This window comes from Pavona decussata, unplaced genomic scaffold, assembly GCF_977016875.1.
Source record: "Pavona decussata unplaced genomic scaffold, jaPavDecu1.1 SCAFFOLD_84, whole genome shotgun sequence".
In the NCBI taxonomy this organism is placed as follows: Eukaryota; Metazoa; Cnidaria; class Anthozoa; order Scleractinia; family Agariciidae; genus Pavona; species Pavona decussata.
The window spans coordinates 877,966-901,265 of NW_028145502.1; the positions used below are offsets into that span (position 1 = coordinate 877,966).

The following is a 23,300-nucleotide window of genomic DNA, read 5'->3' on the forward strand; positions in this document are numbered from 1 at the left end:
AGACGTAATTACTTCTGACGTCAGCCGGAAAACATGCCGAAATTTCCTAGGCGACATAAAAAAGCGCGAATTTTCGATTCATTTTCTGAAAACTTTTTCTCGAAGACAGTAGAATGTTCATCGGAGAACGTGTCACGTCCTTTTTAATTTCTTGAAGAAAGAATATTTACCTTTAGATTATAACAGTGTTCATGTTTAGTGAAAATGATAAAAGTATAGTAAATTTTTTTTCGGAAGTAAAAGGTAAAAATAAATCACCGGAACATCATTGCAGGTACTATGTCGTGAATAAATGTCGCATTTTACTCGTTTAATTGATATTTTATATTTTAACTCAGGAAAAAAAGCCGGTTTTTCGGTGAAAACTATACCCAAACTTGAACGAGTTACACCCACCACCCACGTTTCCCGGGTTCCTTTCAGTTTTTGGAGATCTTTATTGTTCGGAGAAATTTCCTTATTGTTGGCCATTGTTCCCAGTTGTGTTTGACGTTTGTATAAACCAAATCACAAACCGCAGGTTGAAATTTGCGGTTGTCAGCGGAAGTAACCTTTGCAAGCTGGCTCACGTATGCGCTTATCGGCTCGTCACGCAAAAAAGAAAAACCTGTTCTTTCCTTAAGATTTTGAATTTTTTTCCTCTTAAATGATTGCAAACTTTTTATTTTATCATGCAAGACACGCTCCTTTTTTCCCCCGACCAAGTAATTACCGTAATTTCACGTATATTGCTGTATATATTTCACGCTTTCGTCGACCGGTTGTGTCTAGACGGAAAATTTTTCACCTACGTGCTGTAATTATTTCTTGCACAATAATTTCGAAATTTTTACCATCAGATTAAACAGATTATTTTCGAAAACATAAACCTTACAACTATCGAAGCGTGCCTTGAATTTAAAATTTTTGCTTTTGTTTATCCATGTTGGCCAGGTGTGTTTTGTAAATGTCGGTGCGTGATTACCAAATAAGGCAATGCAAATCAGAAAGTAGTCATGGGTTTTGTTAACGCGCGATACTAACCGCCAAATAATAACAAGTGTCTGATGAAAATGTAATTGCCACTTGAGTTGGATTTTCGAAAGCAAAAGCCGTAGTTGCATTTCTGTGTAAAACACAAACCACTAGAAAAAAAAAAAAAATAACAATAAAATGAGAGTTTGACGCATCGCTACAACCGGCTGAGTTATAATTTAATACATTTTGAAACTAGTAATCGCTGTTCCTGTTTATTTTTCGAGCCGAATCGTTACTGGCCGTCTACCTGCCCAAATAAAGCCGAGATATAAGAATAATTTTTACAACAATATTGTTGAATGAGGAAAATATATCGCCCACGATTTTTTTCAAGTTCAATGATTACTTTGATATTCACAAGTTTTATATTTTCAGTTAAAGCTTTAATTTAGAATGCATTCCCCTTTTCAAGCGCGGCGTACGAGCATAGCTTATACCGTTTTTTTAATTTGTCATTAAAAAGTAAAGGAAGAAAAGAAAATGTTTTTTATCGGAAGTACGCCTTGAGATTGAACGCGGAATCAGTTCAGGGTGCGGTTTCACGACTGACAGCAAACATCCTAGTGAAAACAACTGAAACGCTCTCTCAGGCAAGAACTGCCGACACCAGATACTTCCGGTAGTTTTGTTCCTACTGTTATAATAGGAAGTGTTATCAAGGCAAAGAACTAAAATCAATTTCGGAGTAAAACTGACAGAGGTAGCCTGCGTAGCTGGCGGTATTGTAGGCGCGCGCGAATTAAAAAGTTTTGGCGGCGGAGCCGTTAGAAGCCGCGAGGAGAATGGGGAGGGGCACTTTGAAATATTTCTCGCGGCTTTTAGCGGCTCCGCCGCCAAAACTTTCTTTCGCGCGCGCCTACAATACCGCCAGCTACGCAGGCTATGACAGAGGATGAGGTATAAAGAATTCCTTATATCCAACAGTGAAAGTTCCTTCGTGATGCTCACATGTTTTGACATATACGCGTTTCAATTCACCTTGTGTAGTCACTTATCAGCTACAACCATTTCGAGGATTGAATTTGTGTATATAGCCACGTTTGGGTTTATATTATAGAAAGCCATGTTGGGTAACTCAAAGTAACCCTGGTTTCCGGTTTCTCTTTTTTCGGATAAATAATTTTTAACACATGGTATTAAATAATTTTTAGGCATGGTTATTTTATATTTATGCTTTTCGAAAAAAATGCAAATCGTGCGACATTATTGACCTTGAAAGACAAGTTTGTCGTTCAAGTGAATATCACGCGCTTTTGTTGAGCGGGTTTTCCCCCTCCCCAAGGTCAAACAAGGGGGAAAATGATCACGTACGCACTTTGTGCCGCGAACCGACAAGACACTGGGGCGAGTATCACACAACGACTCACTCTACGTAACGCAAGGCAGTAATTTTTGCAGAAGACCGAATTGCAGGAATTGGTCGAGCCATTGACGAACTTGGAGCCATGGGGGAAACATGAATCCAAGCAGGACGTCTCTGTGGAGTATTTTAGTTGCAACATTGCTGTCGAGATCAACGTAACAAGATAAATAGGCCCGGCAAATGTACCGCTGAATGCTGTATATTATAAAAGGCAAAATGCAAAACAACGTGACGATGCTTTCTGGCGGGAAAAAGACCGGCGCGCGTACACGCGCCTGCCATATCGCTGGCGGGAAAACGAGTTTCCTTTCGTTTCCCTTTAACTCGTATATTTTACTGTTTCCTTTTAATATTTGCTTTTTCTATGACTTGACGAAAAGATTTTTATTTGAAACTTGAGGAGAATGAACACTGCGCTTCATTCCTCGATTTCAACATCAGCAGAAGCATGTTCAACACCAAACAATAGTGCAAATCCATTGCTCAAAAGGTCAGGATGGACTTCGTCAACGGCTGACAACGAACGCAGCACGAAAAGGCAGAATTCAGACCAGTCTGGATCGGTTTTAAAACACCAGAAGACCCCGTCAACGTGCCTTACAACAAACAATGAACAGCTGTCTTCAAGAATTGACAGACATTCTTTGGACACGGAAAGCGATAATAATGATCAAGAAGACATGAATGAGAGTGACTTCGTTGTTCAAAGAAAGTTTGCCACAGTACAAGACGGCAGTCCAGAGGATTCAGAATTGAAGGTGATAGCATTGTTTTTAGAGTTAAAAAGTAATAGAAATCTTGAGAAGCCGTTTCGAAATTAAACAAGAAGCTGTTTCCAGCTGATACTCGGGCCATATTTGACTGTGCATGTGTGGTGCGTAAAGCCTACCTTTTAACAGTGATATCCTCCAGCATCGCCAATTCCCCCAAATAGATAACCTGCAAGCAAGCTCTCTTGGGGGTGGATTCCCGCCCCCCACCCCCACCCCCTAGAGAGCTTGCTCACAGGCTACCAAATAAATAGATACAGATATATAGGGAGGCAATAAGTAACCACCAGATAGAATTGCATCTGTTGCAGTCAGAATGAAATACAGGGGAAAAAGACATTTGTCATACGAATGCTTTTTATAATCCCCGGGCTTTAATCCTTACATTTTCGCCTTTCATTTAGAGACAGAAACCATTTGTACAGTCCTAATATGTATGTGATGCTGGGTCAATGACGGATCATAAATTTCGGTATGATCTAGACCCGGGGGGGGGGGGTACTCCCTTATGTGACCTTAACGGGGGCGTGCGGCCCAATAGGGTATGGTTTTCAGGGTGTTTTGTCTTGAACGGGGTATCTATTTTATCACTTTCTGTCTAAACAGGGTATCCCTACATGACCTAATGGCTTAAACAGATTGTGATTACCAGTGCATTAAAATACAGTAAGAAACTAGTGTATTCTTATAATTTTTCATTCTAGTCTTAAACAGGATGTGATTTTGGGTTAAATGTCTTAGAAAGGGCCTGAAAATTTTGAATTCTGTCTTAAACGGGATAGGGAAAGCAGAGAATTGTGTCGTAAACATCTTTTAGGCTAAATGTTTTGTGTCTCATCATCAGACCGATGCAATTATTTCAACCCCCCTCCTCCAAAAAGTCTTTCACGGTCTTCTTGGATTTTCCAGTTTTTGTAAGCTGATTGTGACATTTAAATCAGCCCTGCCCTCATAATGACAAGTCATCTTCAAACACATTTTAGAGTGAATAAGCACCTTGTTGCAAGATGGTAATCATGGAGAAGACATTATCCAAGTTCTCTTGGAATTTTGTTTCAGTGTTCCAGATAAGAGAGGGGTCTCATGTCAAAACCCCAAGAAAGATTTCTTCTTGACCCGACAAATTGAATGTTAAACCTGGAAAGAACCAGATCAGAGCTAGTGACCCCTTAAAAATTCTTCATTGACACCCTTTCTTTGAAAGTGATCTGGAACAAAGACTTGCATTCAATGAGAAGCGAGCGAATGACTTTGAGAAAGTCTATCTGGAACACTTAATTTTGCACGGGATGGCCTCAGTTGAAAATAAAACTATGTGGATGAAATTGGACCTAACAAAACTATCAACCAAGAAAGGATATAAGTGGGAGTAAATGCTGTTCCTCATTTTTTCCCCAGAGAGTTTTGTCAGTGGTTTGGAGTGAAGGAAAGTTGGGTTCTGCATATTATGACACAGAAACTTCACAGTTGTATCTTCAAATGGATGTCATAGAGACAAATGACTTTCAGTTCCTAAAAAGAGGTAATTTGTTTTGATTGAGAGGATGATGCTTTATATCCTATAATTTTGATTGTTATGTTTCATGTTGCATGATCCGGTAGGGAAGGCAGTCAGTGGGGGTACTTCTGAATCTCTGGTGATGGTGTGCTGCCTGTTTCTCCAAACCCAGTGACCCTATTTCAGACCATGTAATTTTCCAATACCAGTTTTCAGACCTGGCATGTAAGATCCATACTGTTCTATACCTGTATTCAGACCTGGCCTCTACAATTATTTTTGACACCCTTTCTCAAATTATGTGCCTTTGAAATCCCTATCCTTTTTCAGAGTCCAGACCACAATGGTTACAATCTATACGTACATAGGGTGTGCCTAGACCTCTGAATTTGAGACACTATGATTTTGTTTTGTGTTTTTATTTTTGTTTTTCTAATGTTTAGTTAAGGAACAAGTACAGGCTGATATTATTATTACCAGCTCAAAGCAAGATGAAAGGCTTCTCAAGATTTTACATGGGCAAGGTATAAAATGTGTCAGAATTTAGGCAAATTTGGTTTGTTAACACCATCAAGACAAATACACCAGTTAAATGTTTTAATAATGTGTTTGGAATTGCAGAAGGTGAAAACAATGAGGAACCAATTTGCAAGACAACAGAAGTTGAAATCCTACCCAGTATTGATTTTTGTAAGTTATGTTAAATCTTCTTTTGTTGGGAAATCCCACAAACTATAAAGGGTTCCCTAGACAAGAGACTTCACTCTACATTTCTCCATCAGTGCAGGAATAAGTGGGGTAATAAAGTGTGAATTGAAGGCCTTGGTGCATACCTAACTCATTGTTTTTAAGATTGCTTTTTGTTCTTTTCGCTCAGATTCACCAGATTTTTGGCATGCCAACCCATTTAATGGCCACAGAAAATTATAAATGGAATAAGTAGACACAAAGAATTGAAATTCCTGTGGGAGTTAACCCTGCAATAGACTTGCATCTTATTCAGGAGGCAGGGGTGGGATATGGGCAGCATGCAACCTTGTGGGAAAAGCAAGACTTTGCTTTACCTTGTTATTACTATTCCTGAGATTCTCTGTCCATTCTTATGAGGTCATTGGCAGTTAGTACATGTAGTTGACCCCAAGGCAGTTGGCATATTCCATTCCTTCTATTTCACGACGTTAATGTGCATAAAACGTGACTGCAATTTGTTTATCTAGCTTATGAAGTCTGCAAAAGAAGGATTATTGCCTTGAATGGCCTCCCAGGAATCCCACAGCACTTCACAGACAATGAGAGAGACATACACATGAGCTCATTAGTACCATTTGACAGCATCAATATGGTAAATTAACTTCTTTTGTATACCATCAAGTAACCTGAACTAAGTGGTTTAGGTCAGGTGCCAACTATAAGTTTCCAATAATTGTTTGTATGCATGCAGGTACGAAGTGCTGGTGCCTTGATCAAGTATGTAGACAAGAAAAGAATTGGTGTTGAATTGGAGGATCCAGATGTGAGAGTACCTATTTTGGGACTTAAAGCATTTTCTTTGTAAGTTAGATTTTGCTTGGGGCTATAAATTGACTACCATTGAAATTATTTGATACTTACAGACACTAATAATTTCTCAATTAATTTTTCACTTTGACTGAGGCTTACAAAGATATTTTTTACTTTAAATTGCAGGAGTGATCTTCTTATTGTTGATAATAATACTTACAGGTACGTTTATAAAGTGTGGTTAATTGTGAAGGTAGGAGCTGGAATGTTGGTCAATAATTGCTTTACACAAGTTAGCAGATAAGAAAGGAGTTTAGAGGAGATAAACAAATCCTGATTAATTTATATTGGCAACCTGATCCAACAGTTTTTATTCTAGAACAAAAAAATGGCAAGCGTTTGAAGAGGCTCACCTCATTTTGATCCCTTAAATTCCTCATTGACCCCCTGATTAACACCTGTCTTTGCTGTTTGTATGCCTCAGTGATTGCATTGTTTGTGTATTTTAAAAGTGCTTTGCAGATATTTCAAAAGGAAAGGCACCCATCTGTGTATAAGGTGGGAACAGGAAACAGTGGTGCCAAGGAAGGACTCTCTCTTTTTGGTAATTAATATGAAAATAGATTAAAGTAAATACCATAATATATTTCCTTGAGTAACTGCCAAACCTCAAATAAGCACCCTAGTCACTAAAACTGTGACTTAATGAAATTAGAAATATTCCACAAGGTAAGCTACAAGAGGGTTGAACTGACTGTTCATGTGGCTTGGGTTTGATTCTTGGACTTGCGTCATCTGTAGGTTGAGTTTCTTGTTGGTTCTTGTCCTTGCTCTGAGAGGTATTTTTTTCTCCGGGTAATCCAGTTTCCCCCTGTCCTCAAAAACCAACATTTCCAAATTCTAATTTGATCTGGAGAGTGTGGCCAATTAGTGCTCTGCACTAAATATATTTCACACTTAAAATAATTGAAAGTAATCTATTTAATTTTATTAAATATGTTATATTAATATTTCCTGTTAAATTAAAATTAATGTTTTCCTTAATTTTTGCAGGTATAATGAATAGAACTAGATCTGTTCTTGGAGGGAACTTGCTGAGGTTGTGTAAAACTCTGTTATTTTAAATGAAGTGCTATAGTAACAATTAGAAGCAATTTATTTACATAATAAATAAATATAATGTCCCATGAACATTATTGACTTTTTCTTTGATTCAGGATGTGGTTTTTGCGACCCTCAAGAAATGTCAATCTTCTAAAACAAAGACAAAAGGCAGTATCATATTTCATGAGCCTGAGAAATGCTGAGCTTGTGGCATCTCTGCAAGATTGCTTAAAGCATATCAAGAATGTCTCTGTAAGTAGGTAGTTTCATGTTGTATATTAGGAAGCCAAAAACTGACATGATGATGGCTGACACAGCTGCCTTAGACCATCCATTCTCTCCCATTTGAAAGTCTGACACATGAGTGCTCACTGCACCACAATACCTCTGTGCATGTGCATGAATTTGCAAAAAAAAAAAAAAATAAAATAAAATAAAATAAACAAACAACAACAACAAAACAGGCATTCAGATCTAGCTGATTTTTTTTATGCAAAGATGCATTTTCTTTCCTCTGTCAATGTAGAGAATATTGTCCAGAATGACAACGGCACAGGCATCTGTTGGTGACTGGCAAGCACTTTATAAGGTAATTCAAGTTCTTGAATAATGTATGCAGCAATGTTTTTGTACCTGTTAGGCTGTACAAATCACGTTTTTTTTTACGTTTATAAATAAAATTGTTAGCCGGCAGTTGCCTGTTCTTTTTCTAAGTCATTGGTATGAAGCTTCAGTAATTAATTAAGAGACTGGCAGTGAGTCTGCAAATAATTTTTATTATTCATAAGCATAATAAATGCTTGCATGCAAGGAGGAAATGCCTCAGTATATATTAATTTTTCTAAGATAGGGTGGTAAACAAAAAACAAAACAAAAAATCCTAGAGTTCATGAGCAATAATATTCATTAGTGCTTCAGATGTTTTGTAACAGACTGTTTATGATTTTGTACATGATTGAGTTTCTCCATTACAATGATCATTTTGGGAATGATGTGTTATTCAGTAATGACACAGACAAACTCGGAAAAAGAAATTCCAATTGCTCCTATCAGGAGTCGAACCTAAGACCTTCCAATTACTAGTTCAGATGATTTTACGATTACTAGTTCGGATGTTCTAACACTGAGCTACAGGATCGAGATTCATGGGAGCTAAGGCCATTAAACTAGGTTCATGGGACAAACATCTTGCATACTGCTAGGATTGGAATGTCAATGAGTGGCATATCTGCAATGAAAGGAAATGCGATCACATTCCCTTTCAATGATCATTAATTTTTATTTCTACAGACTGCTTATAATGGAACCTACATTGCTGATCTGTGCAAAACAATTCCAGGAGATATTGAAATTGCCAAGAGGGTAAGCAGTAACATATTGTATAATCACATTACCTTTGATTCTATATATACATAATTTCTGTACATGCACACTGTTAAGTTTTTTGTTTTAATTTAAGGTTACTTCAAGTTTTACAGATGACTTACATGGGATTGGAAGTCTCATAAGTAAAATAGTAAGTCATTCAATACTTGGAATATTTCCGGATAATTAGGCTTCATTGGCTCATCTAACTAAAACCTTTTCCCCCTAGATCGACTTTGATGACTCTACAGAACAAAATCGGTTTGTTGTTAAGCCTGGAGTTGATCCTGCTTTGGATGAAAGTAGGCATTTAGTTTTTACGTCTCTGGTGTCTTGAAAATTCTTAATTTAAGGACGGTGCCTACTTTTGTTACTGTGCATACGTTCTGCGCATCTCAAGATACGCGGGTTTCCTATGGATGGTGCCTACTAACACAGGGATATTTTTGCGCGGTTTAAAAATATGCGGACAAAGCAGAACTTAGCAAGTGCTCTTGGTATCCAAAAAGAAAATTGGGGGTAACCATGCATTTTTCAGAGATAACAAAGCTTCAATATGGTAAAAAACGCCATACATTGCTTTGTATTTTACTCCTTTTTTGAATTATTGATGCTTCACTATCTCTGAAAAAATGCGTAGTTACCCCCAATTTTCTTTTTGGATTCCAATAGCCCTTGTAAAAATCTGCTTTTCCCGCATAGTCATAAACCGCCCAAAAATACTTCGTTATTAGTAGGCCTCGTCCTTAGCTTTGCTAAGATTGGCATTAGTCTTTGAATGAAGATCTGATTGTGTTATTTATCTTTTATATTACAGAGAAAAGAACTTACAATGGCCTTCCTGACTTCATGACCAAAGTAGCACGTGAAGAACTTAACAAGCTGAGTTCTTCTATTACAGAGTGTAATGTGGTCTACCTGCCACAGGTAAGTGCAATAGACCCTTCTCCAAAATGGCAGCAACAGATTTGAATGAGTTAAAATTGAACTGAATGAAAAACTAATACCAGCACTGGAAAGAGCACCTTTACTTATAAGTAACTATGCAAAGTTTCAGCATATTAGGTGTTATATCAGCTTAGGAAATGTAAGATGAAGTTTGACAAATTTACAGACGTTTGTATGATTGGGGGTATACATCATTCCACCAGTCATACAAACGTCTGTAAGTTTTTCAATTTTCAACTTACATTTTCTCAGCTGCTATTACACCTGATATGCTGAAACTTTGCAGGGTTACTAAAGTAAAAGTGGTCTTTCTAGTGCTAGTATACGTTTTTAATTTTTACTTTTATGAATTTTCGGCCGCCATTTTTGGAGAAGGGTCTATTGCCTTGTCTTACAGTGACACTCTTTCCTTTAACAGTATTCATACTTTTTATTAAAATATGTTGCTGTTTTCCTACAGTTGGGTTATTTGTTAGCAATTCCTCGATCATCAGAGATGAAAGAAGAAAAAGATTTTGCACTTGATGGTCTGGAATTTGTGGTAAGCTTACTAGCTGTATGTTCCAATTTCTTCAATCAGTGTCAGTTAATTCCAGGTAGAACTTCCCACACAAATGTTATTAAAGCTGGCTCTCTTTGTGGTTATTTGGAATAATGTGAAATGGATTATACTAATACGTGGACGAAGCTAACTGACCGTGACGTCGCAATAAATACACGTAAATTGTTTGTCTTCCAGTTTCTGAGCAACAACAGGGTTCATTACAAGAGTGCAAGCACAAGAGGTAAGCTAATCACGATTTAATTTTTAATGTTTTGAATACTGTCAGAAGTACCTGATGGGGTCGCTCGACTAAAAGCCCGCTCTGCAAGCTGGAATAGAGCTGGCTGGGAACTGAAGACATTAGACGGTTAACTGGCTGGAACGTTTCTAAATTTCTAGTTTCCATCATGTGTTGTTCTTTCTATCGCTATATCACGCTGTGTATGTCAGCTGTCAATATAAACGCGGTAATACAGTTGTGTCAAGAGGTGTTCGTGAAGGGTTTCAATAAAGGCTAGTTCGTTAACACCTGATGCATTGTCAATGGAGTCCCAGAGCGGAGGATGTTTGGCAAATTAAAGTCACCCGAAATTACCATATTGTCGAACTGGTCACAAACTTCATGCAGAAAATTATCGAATACATCTACCCAACTTGGCTCTTCATTGGGTGGCCCATAGCAAAAAACAGAATAAAATTCTTTGACCAGTAAGCATAGTAATTTCGGCAAAAATGATCTCAAGCTGTTGCAGCTCGGCTTCCGATTCAGGTTAAAATGCTTTGACAGCTTTGAAGGAGGCTAGTTTGATTGCGATAAGAACTCCACCACCACCTCGATCTTCGAGTGACGACCTGATTACCTTTTAACATCGTCGTTTTCGGGAAAATGGCAATAAAAATTGTAAGAATGAAACAAGGGAAACAAGGAACATAGCCCAAGACTAGCGGTACCTCCAAGACTACAGGTCGTTCGACCACAAGTCGTCCTTCTGTCATTATATCGTTTTAGCCCGCGCGCACGCTCAAATCTCAAAACGCACCACATGGAAGACAAAATGACTACATTGTCATATATATACATGGCTGAATCTCAATTTAAGTCAGTAAGGTGGAACTGAGGTGCCTACGAAAGGGAATTGTCTCATATGGTCTAGGGGCCGACTTTTCCCTCCCTCACTGTCTTGTCGGGGACAAGGTATCGGAAAGCATCGCGGAACCATCTCCGGCTGGCATAAGCGAACCGCGGGCCGAAATCTCGTGGTGCATCGTCATGGTACAACGCTCCGGCAAAGCGTCCAGAGGTACCGCTGTCGGCTGTTTTTTTTTTCTTTCTCTCTCTCTGTTTCAGCCATTTTTTCTTAAACATGCCATGTGGAAGACACCGTGACTACATTTTAGTAACAGGATGATCACATTGATATTAAGGCTGGCAAGTCGCCCGAAGACATCGTAGGGTGAAGAAGCGTTTCATTCATGTCCCTTGTCATGTCTTTGTCAAATTGTCGACGGGTATTGTGTACTATTCATAGCCTTTAAGCCAATTCTGCACATTAAACACGTTCCCTTGAAAATATAACATTGATAAATGCATTTACGCGCAGTGGGGATTGCAACCGGCCTTAGGTGTCCAAGATCAAGGTCTTGTTTCGCAGGAAATCTGGAGAGATTTTCGGAAAAATGTCGGGGAAACATGAAATAATTACGGTACAGAAGATATTAAAACTTCGGGAAATTCGAAATCTTTTCCGTGAATGTCACCGAAAAATTGAGAGGATGTTCCAAATTTCCGGAAAAGGGTAATTTATTGGACAAAAATCCCTGGAGAGGCCCATGTGTATTTTACGACCTTTTCGAGTGGAAGAAAAGCGCTGGTCATGTTCTGTGTAAAATAGTTCGCGAGTATTACGATTTCTTTTTTGCTGATGTATAATAAACTTTGTCCCCTTCCTCTCTTCCCCGCCCGCCCCGAATGCTTGATACTCAGGCTACGGCTGTTGTTGATCACGCCGCCGAGTTGCTATTGTATAAATTAAAAATAGTTCTGTATCACCGCCTTTATATTAATAGATGACATACACAGCGTGATATAGAGATAGAAAGAACACATGATGGAGGACAGTGGAGCTGCCGTTATTTCCTGGCGCGCTACTTGCCTTCAAATTTCATTGATAAAGACGCTGTTAGAGCGAAAAGTCAAATGCGATTGTTTACGAGCCTGACAGGGGTCCTGACAGGCAGGAAAAACAAACGAGACTTTTTCTTACCTAAGAAGAAACAGTGTTTTAATAAAAAAAATCTCAGCAAACTGAATATTTAGAAACGTTCCAGCTAGTTAACCGTCTAATGCATTCAGTTCCCAGCCAGCTCTATTCCAGCCTGCAGAGCGAGTTTTTAGTCAAGCAACCCTATCAGGTACTCCTGTGAAATACAAAGCGGAACAAAAATAGTTATAAAAAAGGTGAACTGGAGCGAAAACGTGTTAACAGCCAACGAACGAAAGTGAGAAAAAAGAATAATCTACGCTGAGATCTTACAAATATTCCAACATTGTGTCGTCAATGAATGTTTGCTGACCGTTGACAAATGTATCAGCGATGATGTTCTTGCAGTACTTCATTCAGTAAGAATTAACATATATTACACTAATACATTTTCTACTTAATATTTTTTGTGCTGATTTAGGAAAAAGTATTTATGCCGTTAATATCCAAACACACACCTGTACTTCCGTCACGCTTATGAGTGGGTGGCAACATGAACTACCCTTACCCTTCTTCCTTTTACCGGCTACCTACCCACCTTGAGCATCATGATATATTGTTTATTGTTTATGTTTCAGAACTCGATAACCTTTTAGGAGATACTCAGTGTGAGATAACAGGTAGGAAACTTCCCTACGACATCCCTTGAAATCCCCACACAGTATAGTTGGTAAGGAAGGGCAGTTGTATGATTACTTACAGAGATTCTAAATACAGCACTGTACTGAGAATAGTACTAAGGAGACCCATACATTGAATGCAGCAACTTCTGATGCCGGCAATATCTAGTTACAGAAAGAGTCCAAATGGGACTAAATTTGAACCCCTGGCTATCTGATCCAGGTGCAACACTCTAACCAACTGACTTCTCAAAGTCAGGTAGGAGTTTGTCATTTGTGAGTGTATACCATATTTCTGTATCTTGTTTCGAAGAAGCATATTCCTGGTGAAGGATCATATCAAGTTCATATATGATCGGTACTTGACTAGTAGCTGCCAGTATTTAGTGAATTAAGTTAATATTCAGTTTGACTCTGTTTTCAGATCATGAGACTGCTATAATGCATCGTCTACAGACAGTTGTTTTAGAGCACACCAAAGTTCTGATGGATGTTATGGACTGCTGTGCAGAGTTAGACTGGTAATTTTGACAACCTTACGTCTAGCTCTATCTTTAATACTTTGTTCCATGTTTTCTTTGGCTCGCTGTGAAAAGGTTTACTCTTCCATGATAGCAAAAATAGCAAGAAATCCTTGCTCCATCAACAGATAGAAATCTACAGGGTTAGGCTTTTAAAGTAGCCTTTCATGACACCGCCACAGTCGCTACAAATGCACCGTAGATCGGCTGTTGAATTGCTTCATGAAACAGATAGGAAGGAATAACTGTTATGCTTTTCACTTTCAGCTTGATTTCACTGGCATTGTGTGCGAGAGAGAACAACTATGTTTGTCCTCAGTTGACTACATCCTCGGTTTTGAACATAGAACAAGGAAGGTAAGGAAGTTGCTTTTAAGTTTGCACTCTTTTCAGAATCCTCTCTGTTTACTTGTAGCTCGCGTGGCACCCTCCATACCTTCACGAGCTTCCCGCGCTCTTGGAAAGGAAAACTTCTACCATGCAGGCTAGTTTACCTACCGTCTTGTCTATTCATCTTCAGACACCCTTTGCAGGAGCTCTGCGTGAATCAATTTGTTCCAAATGACGCCGTGTTTCACAAAGATAGTGGCCGGCTTAAGATTTTGACAGGACCCAATGCCAGTGGCAAGAGTGTCTACCTAAAACAGGTAATGATTGTAACTGCCAAGAGTGTAATTTTCTCGGTTAAAGTACAACATTACAGACAGACATCCATAATTTATCTTTTGCGCATTCTTTATCACCTTACAGGTTGGCTTGATTGTTTTTCTTGCTCATATCGGGAGCTTTGTACCTGCTGACTCGGCCACTGTTGGTATAACGGACAGAATCTTTACACGAATACACACGAGAGAAACTGTATCAGTTGGTTTATCAACGTTCATGATTGATCTAAACCAGGTAAGCCAGCTGTAGAACTCGAGCATGCACAGTTCTTACTATCACAGAGATACTATGCCAAGCGAAAGCCAGAACGGTCTCACTGGCGCGCAAATTATTTGCACTGAAACTTTTTGCGTGTGGAGTTTTAAAATAAAATAAAATAAATCAATCAACTTTGTTTAACAGTCTGTTACGAGTGACAAACCTGTGGCCCTCAGATTCCGGATTGAATTGGAATTTGAAATGTTGGTTTTTGAGGTGAGGGGAAAACCGGAGTATCCGGAGAAAAACCCTCGGAGCAAGGACGAAAACCAACAACAAATTAAACTCAACCCACATCTGACGCCGAGTTCGGGAACCCCGGGCCACATTGGTGGGAGGCGAGTGCTCTTACCACTGCGTTATCCCTGCGCGCAGGCTCGCATGAGTTGGCATAACTTCACTGAGACTGTGTCCTTGAGACTGGGTCGTGCACGGTCTGCGTTTGACAGACTGTTACCCGTCCCTTTCTTGGCTCCAGTTGAGAGGGCGTGCTAGTCAGGAGAGCGACACGACAAACTAAGCTTCGACTGGTTTGGTCGCTCGTGCGTTTTTGCTCCTTCACTCACTTAATTTATCCTGTCGACTTCCAAGAAAGGGACTTGGCATTCAGTTTATTTCATTTATTCTTCTCTGTTTAGTCTAGTGAATGTTGTATAACTTTATGTCGTACAGTATCCAAGTAACACATTAATTTGATGATGTGGTTCATGATTCAAGAACTGGTAGTTTTCCATAAGCGTGCATATGCTGTTTGGTCAGTATTTAACAATTAGACCGCGAGCTCGAAGTTTCTATCGCCTTTGATAGTTGGCTCGGGGCTTCGCCCCTCGCCAACTATTAAAGGCGATAGAAACCGAGAGCGAGCCGTCTAATTGTTTTAGCATACCTCAGTGATCGATCTATGAAGGAAAAAAATCTTTTTATTTCATAAATTTTGATATATTTGCACAGTGATACATGCTAAATCGCGCGCGCTCTGACAAACTGCCGTCTATCGATCGATAGACGGTACCTGTGTAGCCAATCAGATTGCGCGTTACGCGATAGTCGGTCACTGAGGTATGCTAAATGTGAGTTATACACCGTTGAATCGCTATTCCGACTGAGTTTATTTACCTTCATTTAATTTAGGTGGCTACCGCAGTACAGGGAGCTACAGAGAATTCACTGGTCATCATTGACGAGTTTGGAAAAGGAACAGCCACGGTACTGATACGAACAAATTCACAAGAGCTGTTTTGCTCCAAATGTTGAGATGGAAATAACTATCAGTTAAGTTACTGTGATAAAGTAAAAACAAGAGAGTAATTGGAACGTATCTATGGTCGCAGATAAATGCCAATGAAGACAATTTTTCCTTGTTTTTCTTTAGATTGATGGTCTGTCCCTTTTGAGTGCCACTCTCCGCCACTGGCTCGCGCGTGGATGCGGCTGTCCTAAAACTCTTGTTTCCACCCATTTTCATGGCCTTATCAGACAAAACCTATTGCCACAGTCAACTCTAGTTAAATATCAGGTACGAGTTGAACGCTTGGTTGACCCTCAGTAATCCCACGGGTGAATATCTCTCAAAATGTGTTGCTCAACCAGTGTTGTGACATGTTGCGACTTATTGACAACTGAGTTGCTTACGTTTTCTCTTACAATACAGTCGACTCCCGATAACTCGAACCTTCGCTTATTTGAACCAATTTTCCTTTCCATTCAGGTCATCTTCTATATAATTTTACCCTCGATAACTCGAACCCCCGATAACTCGAACTTTTTTCAATTTCCCTTGAAGGTTCGAGTTATCGGGACTCGACTGTACTACATCATCATCAACATCATCATAACCACCACTGCCATTACTACTACTACGACAACCATCATCATCGTCGTTGTCGTCGTCATCATCGTCATCATCGTGTGTCATCATCATCATCATCACCATAATTACCACTGATTGGCATCATCATCATTCTCTGTTAAGTACATAACAACACTCAACCCTGTTTGTAAATGCTTCATAGTTTATTATATAGAGCATAAAAATTATAATGCAAGACTGATTCAGTATTTTATAATCTCGACCCTAGACCATGGAAGTCATGCGGGAAGAGGAAGAACTTGTGTTTCTTTATCAACTGGTTGATGGTCACGCCGACAGTAGCTTTGCGTGCCACATAGCTTCTTTAGCTGGAGTTCCGGATGAACTGGTTAAGAGAGCTCATCAGGTTAATCTATTGATTTCTTCATTTACTTAGTTTAGTTGTTTATTACTGAGTTTCGCCACAGGCAAGAACATATAAATAAGAATACAATAAATAAGCGAAGACATGCCAAAATTTCAGAGAGATTTAGGGCTCGACGTTTCGGAGTCATCTTGACTCCATTATCAAGAGAAAATAGCCTGATTAAATATCCGCGTTCATAAACTTATTTCTCTTGATAATGGAGTCAAGATGACTCCGAAACATCAAGCCCTAAATCTCTCTGTAATCTTTGCATGTCTTTGCTTCAGCAAATCCCTTTTGATAAATAAGCGAGAACGGTAAAATAGCGACGGTGGTGTCAAGCTATAGCATCAAGCCAATTACTGTATAGACCTTTATCACTGTAATTTTTAAAGTATGATGTTGGCCACGTAACGAAAATTCTTTGACATTGTTGGAAAGAGCATCTTAAAATTACTAAAAAGGCCAGCTTTGAGAGTCTTATCGCTTAATCCTATAATGATCAACATCTAATTTCTCCTTATAATGCCACTGCTTATTGAAACGCACATGTCACGAGACTAAAGGATGTGATCACCAATTGGCAAAGATGACATGTCTTGATGTCTAAGCAAATTCTTCCAACTAGTACCAAAGGAATAACGAAGATGCAGTTCCGTAAACTTGTTTAAGGTCTTTAAGGAAAATTTTACAGACGTTTGGAGACGGGAAAAACACTCATACTTCCTCTCGAAAAGACGTACGTCACTAGCTCACGAAACAATAGCTCTGAGGTTCATAAGAAAGCCCCTAAATCCTTTGTTTTGTTATACGGTAATAAGGAATAACGAGCATAAAACCGAATGAGATGCTTTTTAAGAGGTCATGTGCATTCCGCATAACGAAATGTCCATGGGTCGCCTGTTACCTCCCAGAAATACCTACGTCATTGGCTGGCAAAACAATACATGACAGGTTAAAATAAATCCCTAAGACTTAATCACTTTTCGTTCGTTAAAGGAAGGCAACAAGGATTTTCTTGAAGAGATTCAAAGCCAAAAAGTTGGTTTTTTAAGTCGTTATTCTGTAACATGCTCGGCGATTTTCAAATGTAAACGTGGCTGTGTGGATATAGTGCTAATCAGTGATCCGATGAATGTCAATGTTATAAAAAGAGGTGACCTGATTTTAACTCCGTTAAGTGAGTGGGACACAGTTCAATGGCGTTCAGTAGTTTTCCAGTTCTCAACAGAAATTGCAACCTGTGTTAGTTAGAGCCACGACAAATTGCTGGATTTTTTCATGACGTTTAAAACGATCAACATGTTGACTGAATGGATTTTTTGCATTCAATATAGCATGATGCACCGTTCAACATTTTGTTCAACAGTAGTCGGGACATTAATTGATCAGCAATATTCAAGTACAATAGGATTTATTTTATCACGTCATTACAAATCGTTTGATGTTTCGTTTTGGCCTCCAACCAGTTTTAATTTTAGAATAGGGTCTGGTGTTACGTTCAACAACCTCCAGCTTGCTGGATGGCCGATTTCAACATTAACATGACACAGTACACCGTACCCCAATCAGCACTATGGGGAACAGTCGTTTATTTTATTTGGTTTTATTTAGCTTCGTCATGTAGATAAATATCCAGACGGGCTCCATAGGTGCGAAACTTTTTGTTTAATATTTTTAATTTTTTCTCACGTAACAGCTTTTAATCAGCTATTGTAGTTTTTTAGTATTTATAGACTGCAGATAAATAGAAGCAAAAAAGCAAAAGATACACATGGATGATGAAATGTTAACCTATGATTAGTCATCATGACTATCTTATGTTATCAATCTATTATTTTTACTAGGTATATTTTAACCGTAATTAAACTTTTGGAATTTATTTGATTTCTAGATGCCCTTACATTTCTCATTATGTGCTCTCTATAGATTTTAGGATATGCGGGGCCCCGCTGTATGCCATTTTTTATTGCCTAATGGAAACCTTAAATAATTAAAGCTTTCTATCTGCCCGTCCTTCCGTCCGCCTGTATCTGTCTGTATGTGTGTCCTTTCTATTGATAGCTGTTTCAATGTCAGTCTCGCATGGCTCCGTCCTACAGACTGTCTCTAGTCTTTCTGTTTGTTCTCTGTCTGTTTCTTTTGCTTTTGATAACTGTCAAATGCATGCAAGAAAGACTAATTTTTCAGGTCGTCCAAGTTTGAGTGGTGTAAAATTTGTTGTTGAGTTCCTCTTTTAAGAACCGGTAAACTCGCCATTGAACGTTTCTCTTTTTCTAAGTGCTAGTGGTTGTCATCCGTGCGAAAACAACTTGAATATCAATATTAAACGTTAAGAATGACTGATGAGGATACCATCAGCCATGGCGAACATACATACGAAGGAAAGGGGAAATCAAGTTTTACGAGGCAGTGGAATTACCTGCGTGAAGTTGACTTTTGTGTGCGGTACAGGAATCAGAAAAAAATTGACCATAGTTGGAGCGGTAAACCGGCACTGCTTGGGGCACAAGATAGGCGTAGACTTCACGCGTGATCTGTGTCAGACAAAGGTCTTAAAACTATGCACCCATCTTTATTGTTTCATGTTGTTTCAGTGTAGCTCCGGGGAAGGATGCACGACTAGACAAAATTTGTTTGACGCACTCTCAGACGGTGGTTGTTTTCTTTTTTTGTCAAAACAAACAAACAAAGAACTGTGTCAGAAACATTCTCATACTTGGATGAGCCTCTGACATCAGCAATTACACTCGACTTTAGATTTCATGCTACTCGCTTAGAACTAAGTAAATAAAATTTTAAGTGATTGTAGGTTTTTTAAAACTTCAAGAGAGGCTAAAAATAATTTAAATGTTCGGTGAACCCACTCTTGGATGAACCCCCTGGAGTTAGCAGTTACGCCCAACTCGGTCACTACTAGTTGCTATTTACGGATAATGTATGCCTGTAAAGCAAATTTATATCAATAAATCATTGAATTGAATCAAACTATAAGTTTTTTGCAACTCGCCTTAGAGACGAGAAAGGAGTCAAATCAGTTCAGGTGCTTGTAGAGATTAAATTCCTACAGAAGTTTCAAGTTTTGAGGGCTAAATAGCGTAAATTTAATACGAAATAGGGCTTAAAATTCAACATTCTGTGAGTCTTTTAAACCCCCCCCCCCCCCCCCCTCCGCCCCAAGCTTCTCCAAAATATTTATTTATAAGCGTCACGTAATTTGACCAGTCAAACTTTTTCTGCAGGTGACAGAACTTATAAGAAGCAATAGACCTTTACAGAGAAGGGACACCGAAAGTACTGAGAATCAGCATAAAAGGTTTGGTTCAACTCTTTGTATCTGTCATGAAAGTTTGCTTTCTTTGTCAGAAGTAAGAGCTGCCGTGAAATTCCACCCACACAAAAGTTACTGTAGTACTTTCCTTAGTAAGTCCGTTTCATTTCTTTGGTCACCCTTGCAATACTGGTAGATTTTCGTGGCCCGTTGATGACTTCGCTAAAGGAGTTGTATCTCTCTCCTCCGCCCGCCCTCATCGTTATTGAGCTTTTTTCTTTTTTTGCCATGAATTTTATTTTTCTTTGAAAAAAGTAGGGTAGCATTCGATGCAATTTCTCCCCGTATGACCTTGCGGGGAATTAAGTTCTTATGCCTTTTGTGAATATCGAAATTTATCACATCGTTGTACATTGGGCGTGTGTTATATGATCGTTTCATACTGCATCGGTTGCTTATAATAAATCGTGTTGGAAAAATTGGATGATATGTCCAGAAATGCACGCTAATGAGATTTATGAACTGTATGATAGACATCACAAGGTGTCCCCTAACCTTAATTCTTACTAAAACACAAATAATTCTGTCAAACACGAAGTCATATGAAAACGACAAAAAGGTCTGTTTTATATGAAGTACCCAAATTCAGGGTTAGGTGCATTTCTGGACATAAGTGAAAAATTGATGACGTCGCAACTGATTTTTGAGGTTCCCAGTCCCTTTGATTGTGCTTAGTCGTTGGCGCACAAGTCAACAGTCCTGTTTTAAACTTTGGATGGAGAGAGACGTTTCCATTCGTTTTTCTTGGGCTTGTGCAGGCCCCATTGAATTTGAAAACGCCGTATAATTAGGTTTACCTAAATAGTTGTTAAAAGGGGAAAACAAAATTGTGTTGCCTCGGCTTTTCTTGACTATCATGACAGAAAATAGTGTATTGCCCCGGATATAAGCACTTGTATTTTGTCAATAATTCAAATATCTTTTCAAAGGACTTCGATTACCAGTTTATTACTATTAACTTTTAAGTCGGAATGTATAATATTGACCAGAATAAACATGTGGTGTACATGCTTAAAATAGTTAAAATAGTTGGATATCTGCTGAGAACATACTCTATTTCACAGTACATTGTTTTGTCGCGTACACTTGCGTTTTATCATAGAGACTGGCTAATATTTTGCGTTGAAGACTATAACAACTTTGTTGACTTTAAAATATTTCCATTGTAGGGAACATAATTAGCCGATTAATCCCTGTTTTTCAGGTTTAAATCTATTGTCACGAAATTCTTGAATCTCAACTTGGAGCAAGCTGACCCACAAGAATTTCTAACCGATCTGCTGAAGTCAGTATAGAGTGATGCTTATCTGGCAGTCCTGGAACTCCCTCGACCGACCTTGCGACATGTTTTCTAATGCCCGTTCCGCCATGAGGCAATTTGTTTCTGCATGTTCAATCTTGTCGGCGTGGTTATATTGAATTTGACTTAAAAGTGTTCGTTTCCGTTATTAAACGCTCGGCTGGGTATGACGTCTATGACGTCAAGTGTGTCACTTATGTACGTACGTGGAACAAGGAAAATTTAATGCAAATTGGCTGCTATAGACATATAATGCCACTTGCAGCTGCTAATCATGCTAAACTAAACTGACATTCGGAAGAACAAGTGCAGAGCTGTATTTCTCATTGACAAATCGACTGATCAACCTGAATTGGAAGGTTACCCCTTCTTGTAAACGTGGAAGCAAGCGCGATGAAACATCGATGCTGTCGATTAAGAAATCATCGAGATTCTTTTGAAATCGCTTTGTTTGGAGCTGCCAGTGTTGGCAAGACGTCGTTGGTTCGACGCTCGTTTACTGGGGAGTTCGACGTTGAATACACTCCTACAGTAGAAGACTACTATAGCCACGAAATACATCAACATAACCATGTAACTGTTTTGAATGCGACAGACTGCGCTGGGAGCTTCCAGTTCCCAGCTATGAGACAAGTGACGATTCGTAGAGCTGCTGGTATAGTTCTTGTATTCTCATTGGACAATGAATTTTCGTTTCGTGAGCTTCATAGAATAATGGACGAAGTTATCAGAACAAGAGGAGACCAAGGGATTCCTGTTGTTGTGGTTGGAAATAAAAAAGACTTGGATAAAAGGGATGTTGGACAGGAAGAAATTGCTGAACTATTAAGAAAATACAGTTCCGATAAAGTTCCGCTTCGCTACGTTGAAACTTCAGCTAAAGACAATTTCAATGTCGAGGAAGTTTTTAATCAGCTTCTCAGACTTATGATGCCGGAGGCAGCTCCTAAGAAGAGAAAATTCAAGATTTTTAACCTAAGGAAAGCGAAAGAAAAATGCAATGTTATGTGATTATTTAAAATGTTTGTGCAAATTCGTTTGGAAATTATATTGACATGATAGTCAACCGCATTTTGCTTTGTAAATTAGTACGCTGTATGGAAATATTGTTCATATATTGAATCAAGTGCAGTAAATGCCAGCACGAAGAACCGATTGTTTTGTTTTGTTTGGCTTGTTGATGTGTGTGGAAAGTCAGGCCAGCAGAATTTGAATGTAGTTTAATATCGTAGAGACAAAGTAAACAAATATAGTGGCCTTTGAAAATATTTTATGTTCCGAAAGTCAGTTATGAAGTCATTGACAGTTGTGCTGTTAATCACTCACGAAATTCATTGTCAAAAACGCGCCTCTTTTCTGACATTTTCTCAGCCATTACATCACCTTAGAAATAGCCGGAAAGCGTAACATTCACTGTCGTGTGCTACGTTATTTTTGTTTCCTAGGTACTTTCCTGTTTTATCTCGCAATTTGCATAAAAATGGCGCATCGGCGGATGTTTATTATAGTCTGTAAAGATGACAGTTTGTTCCGCAGCATACAGCAAAGCCTTTGTCAGCTTAAAGAATGGAAAATGACAAAAATAATTTTGAATGAAAAGATTTTCAACAGACTGTTAACAAATCCTTAGAGCTTGAAAACTAATTTGCAAAATCAAACCTGTGCGAACTCGTTGGGATGTCGGCTGGTCGATCCCTGAGGTTATAGGGTTAGGCTCTCGCCCATATCTAACGACAAAGGTTCTAAACATTGGATATAATTACCACGAGCAAGTGCCCCTCAAAAACCTTCGCTTGGGTACATAGCTAAGAATTTCATACAGACTCTGAACCTGGGAACCTCTCTAGTCTTAAGATAGAAAAGGGTTAATATGCATTAAAACTGACTTCCTTTACCGCCTTCAGCGTAACAGTTCCGTGCAACAGTCAAACTCATTTATGGTCGATTAGAGCTAAAGTACTTGTGTTCTTTATAAATGCTTTTGTTTAATTGGTTTGTGCGATCGAATGTGACCATGC

The 23,300-nt window shown here is 38.8% G+C and overlaps 2 protein-coding genes across 2 annotated transcripts; both read left to right on the plus strand.

Annotated features, from left to right (window-relative positions):
- Positions 1-2,173: 2,173 nt before the first annotated feature.
- LOC146475306 (mutS protein homolog 5-like) lies at positions 2,174-22,437 on the plus strand. Its single transcript, XM_085115691.1, has 27 exons — positions 2,174-3,138; positions 4,549-4,672; positions 5,092-5,172; positions 5,270-5,338; positions 5,866-5,990; positions 6,090-6,199; positions 6,335-6,370; positions 6,661-6,752; positions 7,202-7,247; positions 7,366-7,504; positions 7,779-7,841; positions 8,543-8,614; positions 8,712-8,768; positions 8,847-8,919; positions 9,435-9,544; positions 10,026-10,106; positions 10,305-10,350; positions 12,949-12,990; positions 13,415-13,511; positions 13,779-13,868; positions 14,032-14,158; positions 14,262-14,411; positions 15,567-15,641; positions 15,808-15,951; positions 16,514-16,651; positions 19,894-19,967; positions 21,187-22,437. Exons 1-27 carry the CDS (start codon positions 2,785-2,787, stop codon positions 21,275-21,277), a joined length of 2,706 nt encoding a protein of 901 aa, XP_084971817.1. The 5' UTR covers positions 2,174-2,784; the 3' UTR covers positions 21,278-22,437.
- Positions 21,296-22,437, plus strand: LOC146475307 (ras-related protein Rap-2a-like). Its single transcript, XM_085115692.1, has one exon. The coding sequence runs from the start codon at positions 21,676-21,678 to the stop codon at positions 22,291-22,293; it is 618 nt and encodes a 205-aa protein (XP_084971818.1). The 5' UTR covers positions 21,296-21,675; the 3' UTR covers positions 22,294-22,437.
- Positions 22,438-23,300: the final 863 nt, after the last annotated feature.